Raw genomic sequence first — 3,579 nt, 5'->3', positions numbered from 1 at the left:
CCACTCAGATCTCAGTTTGCCATTTGCCAAAACCGAGCATGGCGCTCAACCTCGTAGTCGGTGCCTTTGGTATTGGTGTCTTGTACGCGGGCGAGTGGATCGACTGCGCGCCGCGCTTCTTGTACGCACCCAAGACCATTGACACGTCTGCGTTTGATGCGATCAAAAACCCGACGACGAAGGACGTCAAGCAGCTCGCCTCCAAGGAGACGGGCAAGATCTGCAGTGCCAAGCTCGAGCTCTTCTCGTTTTGGCCGCTGTTGGGTCTCATGACTCTCTATTTCTCCTTTGCTTGCCCGGTCGAAGGTCTGCCAGTGCTGGCGATCATCGGTCTTGTGTGTGCGCACCCGTACTTGAGCCAGAAGCGCCAACGCCTCCTTTTGGAAAACGAAAAAGAGCAGTGGGAAGACTGGGAAGAAAGCATGCTCGCGCGGCTTCGTGCGAGTAAATCGGTCGCATCCTAAACTCCAAATATGTTCGTGTGATTATCCTTCTTGTGCCATCCCATTTCCATCGAGCCTTGGAGAGGTTAGCCCGAGATTTCCAGCCACAAGCTGGCTGGGTCGTATCCCTGCAACACGTCGTGGCGCGTCAGCATCGGTTGGAGCGACAGAAATCTTCGGGGAAAGAGCGTGTAGCGTGTTGCGAGCGGGGCCTCGAACGGCCGGTACTCGACGACTGTGGAGACGATGGACGTTGGCGTCCACTGGGGCGACGCCCAATCCAGTGGCGCAAATGCAATCCGGGTAATCGTGCGCTGTGAACACGATCGTCGCCGTGGCTCTTCTTGGAGCGTTGCATAGGACACGTGGAAGCACATGGACGCAGTAGTGTCGCTCAAGAGACACTCCATCTCGGGCTCGAGTCCTTGACGCTTGTTCTGCCACGTCATGTCGTGCTCGAGCTGGTTGGAGTCGTACGAGTCGGCCTTGGTTGGGCTACTGTCATCGTCGCCACGATCGCATCGAGGAATATGCATGTGTCTCGAATAGCAGGGCATTCCTCTATAATGAGCTGTTGAACGTACATGATGCTATTTTGCGCCAAAACAGGCTTGAAATAGGTTGTGGTTCGGGTAGGTGTAGGGTTCGTCACCCGCGTTGGTATCGTTGGCAGCGTCTAAAGTAGTGTCAAAACCACACACTGAATACGTCCGACAATGGTGATTGTCAATGTCGACTCGAGATCCTGCGTCCTATCTAGAGTACCCCAGTCCTTTTTGAAAGGAACTTGCCTCGGCGAGTTTGGCTCGTGTTGACGGAGCGTTTTCGAGGCGAGAGCCGTTGAGAAACGATAAGAATGCAAGCCCGCGCCAGTGTCGTGACGGCCGACGTCGTCCAAGCCGCCAGTGAAGCCACGCCAGGGCTGTCGCTGCCGGCCGGTGTCCAGCTCTGGAAGTGTCTCGTCGAGGGCCTTTGCGACCATGTTCATCGACGCGTCCCCATCCGCCTCGAACGCTTTCTCCAGTTTGAACCTCCGAGTACCTTTGTCGACGTCGCGTTTGCCAAAACGCCAGTGAAGCTAGCACCACCGCTCAGCCTTGCCCACGCGGCCCGGATCCAGCGTCTCGACGAGAATTGTGTGGCGGCTTTTGTTGATGCCGTCCTACAAGTGCTGACAGACGCCATGGCGCGCGGCGAGGACATCCGCCTCGGCTTTCTTCCGCTTGGCGAGTGGCTCTGCACCCAAGGCCGCGTGTCCTTTGCGTTTCAAAAGCAATCGCCGGCGTTGACACCGAGCAAAGGCGATAGCCGGGCGTCCGAGGCGATGTACGGCCGCCCCTCCTCCAACCAGATCCGCCACGATGTTCGACCAGCGACGGCGAGCACCCGTGCGTCGGCCGTCAGCAAGGCCATGTACGGTCGACCCGCCTCCAACCAGAGCACGCACGATGTCCGGCCTTTGACAGCCTCCTCGTCGGTGGCGGCCAGTGCAAAAATCAAGTCCGAACGAGCGTCCTCTGTCCATCCCTCCGACAACCAAAGCCGCCACGACCAGCGTCCTGGCACCGCCCAGAAAAGTCGGGCGCCGAGCCATGGAAGCATCCTATCGACCGGGCGGTCGACGATTGCAAGTCGCCCAGCGTCCAACCAAGTGCCGTCCACCCGACTTAGCCGAACGAGCACGGGCTCCACCCATCGGTCAAGCACCTCGCGCGTTCCTCCTGCCGCCAGTCGACCGTTGACGTCCGTGTCACGCAACAAGGCCCCGTCAACACCACTGCAGCCGTCCAAAAGCCGGGCATCGCAAGCGTCGATGCGATCCAACAACGATGCTCCTGCACCGTACGACGCTGTGATGCAGAATTTAGATGTTCTCTTACTGTCGCGTGTAGGGACGCTCTTCTCGCGCAAGTGAAAGCAGTATTTTTGCGACGTAGTGGGGACCATGCCGGTATCCATACGCTCAGTCGAACGATGCGAGCGTTGGACACCAACCGTGACGGTCGCTTGAGCCGCGACGAATTGCAATTTGGTCTCCGGGACTTTGGTGTCGACTGCTCGCCGTCTGAAATCGATGCCATCATGCGTGCGCTGGACCGTGACGGCGACGGGTCGATTAGCTTTGATGAGTTTCTCCTCGCACTGCGTGGTCCTATCGCACCCGCGCGTCTTGCAATGATCAACCTCGCGTTCCGAAAGCTCGATGTCAACGGTGATGGCGTCGTCACCCTCGACGACGTCCGCGACCTCTACGACCCGTCCAAGCACCCGGCGTTCATTAGCGGCGAGAAGGCTGCCGACGATATCCTTTGCGAGTTCATGGCGCAGTGGGACACGGACGAGAAGGACGGTGTGATCACACTCGCCGAGTTTGAGCACTACTACCAGGTACATTATTGTCCATTGTCATTTTTATTGAGTGTTTTTTATTTTATATATGGCGTAGAATGTGAGCGCGTCGATCGACGACGATGCGTACTTCGAGCTCATGATTCGGAATGCGTGGCGCATTTCCGGTGGCGTTGGCTGGTGCGCCAACTCGGCCAACAAGCGTGTGCTTCACGAAGACGCTGACGGCAACCAAGTACTTTTTATTGCTCTTTATGATATTTTACATGCTTGTTTTCTAGCGCGTCGTCGAAGCGACCGTGACGCCACGCCGCGCCCACGAAGAGAAGCATGCCGACGCCTTTGCAGCGCGACTTTCAGACCCGTTGGCGTACGTCAAGCACGCGCTTTTCGACCCGCCGTGTACCGTCGACGGCCTTGCCCACCGCCTTGGCGCCAACCGCGTCCTCGGCAGTGGGCAAGAGCGCGTGCATCTCAAGGCCTTTGCCACGGCGTTGTGCAAGCGAGACAAGATGCTCTCGTCCCGCGACGCCCTCGTGATTGCCCGCGCCATGGACGATTCGGGTGCCTTCTGCGTCCGCCATAACTCTATCGATCTGCAACGTCAGGGGTAGGGTCTCAAGTGATCGACATTCCGGCCCTGCACGCGCGGTTTACCTCTCGTTTTGGCGCACCGCCTCGTGCGACGGGCGTCCTTGCTGGCAACGTCCTCGATCGACTCAAGGCCAAGATCATAGCACGCGGCGGCGCTGCTGGCATCCACGCGGTGCAGCGGTATACATGCTTC

General features: G+C 58.3%; 4 protein-coding genes across 4 annotated transcripts in view; 3 read left to right on the top strand and 1 right to left on the bottom strand.

Moving 5' to 3' along the window:
- Positions 1–529: 529 nt before the first annotated feature.
- SPRG_16867 (hypothetical protein) lies at positions 530–979 on the bottom strand (the record flags this gene model as incomplete). Its single annotated transcript, XM_012356201.1, has 1 exon — positions 530–979. The coding sequence occupies one exon, from the start codon at positions 977–979 to the stop codon at positions 530–532; it is 450 nt and encodes a 149-aa protein (XP_012211591.1).
- Positions 980–1,299: 320 nt separating this feature from the next.
- Positions 1,300–2,358, top strand: SPRG_22380 (hypothetical protein; the record flags this gene model as incomplete). The annotated part of the gene is made up of 1 exon (XM_012356200.1): positions 1,300–2,358. One exon carries the CDS (start codon positions 1,300–1,302, stop codon positions 2,356–2,358), a length of 1,059 nt encoding a protein of 352 aa, XP_012211590.1.
- A 59-nt stretch (positions 2,359–2,417) lies between these two features.
- SPRG_16866 (hypothetical protein) lies at positions 2,418–3,406 on the top strand (the record flags this gene model as incomplete). The annotated part of the gene is made up of 3 exons (XM_012356199.1): positions 2,418–2,831; positions 2,890–3,027; positions 3,074–3,406. The coding sequence occupies 3 exons, from the start codon at positions 2,418–2,420 to the stop codon at positions 3,404–3,406; spliced, it is 885 nt and encodes a 294-aa protein (XP_012211589.1).
- An 88-nt stretch (positions 3,407–3,494) lies between these two features.
- Positions 3,495–3,579, top strand: part of SPRG_16865 (hypothetical protein) — a gene marked incomplete at its 3' end in the record, with an annotated part of 1,233 nt that continues 1,148 nt past the window's right edge. Inside the window, exon 1 of the mRNA XM_012356198.1 lies at positions 3,495–3,566. The remainder of the gene's footprint in view (positions 3,567–3,579) is intronic.

The sequence above is a fragment of the Saprolegnia parasitica genome (genome assembly GCF_000151545.1).
Source record: "Saprolegnia parasitica CBS 223.65 unplaced genomic scaffold supercont2.399, whole genome shotgun sequence".
Lineage (NCBI taxonomy): Eukaryota > Oomycota > Saprolegniomycetes > Saprolegniales > Saprolegniaceae > Saprolegnia > Saprolegnia parasitica.
This window is presented reverse-complemented; position numbering and strand designations above follow the sequence as displayed.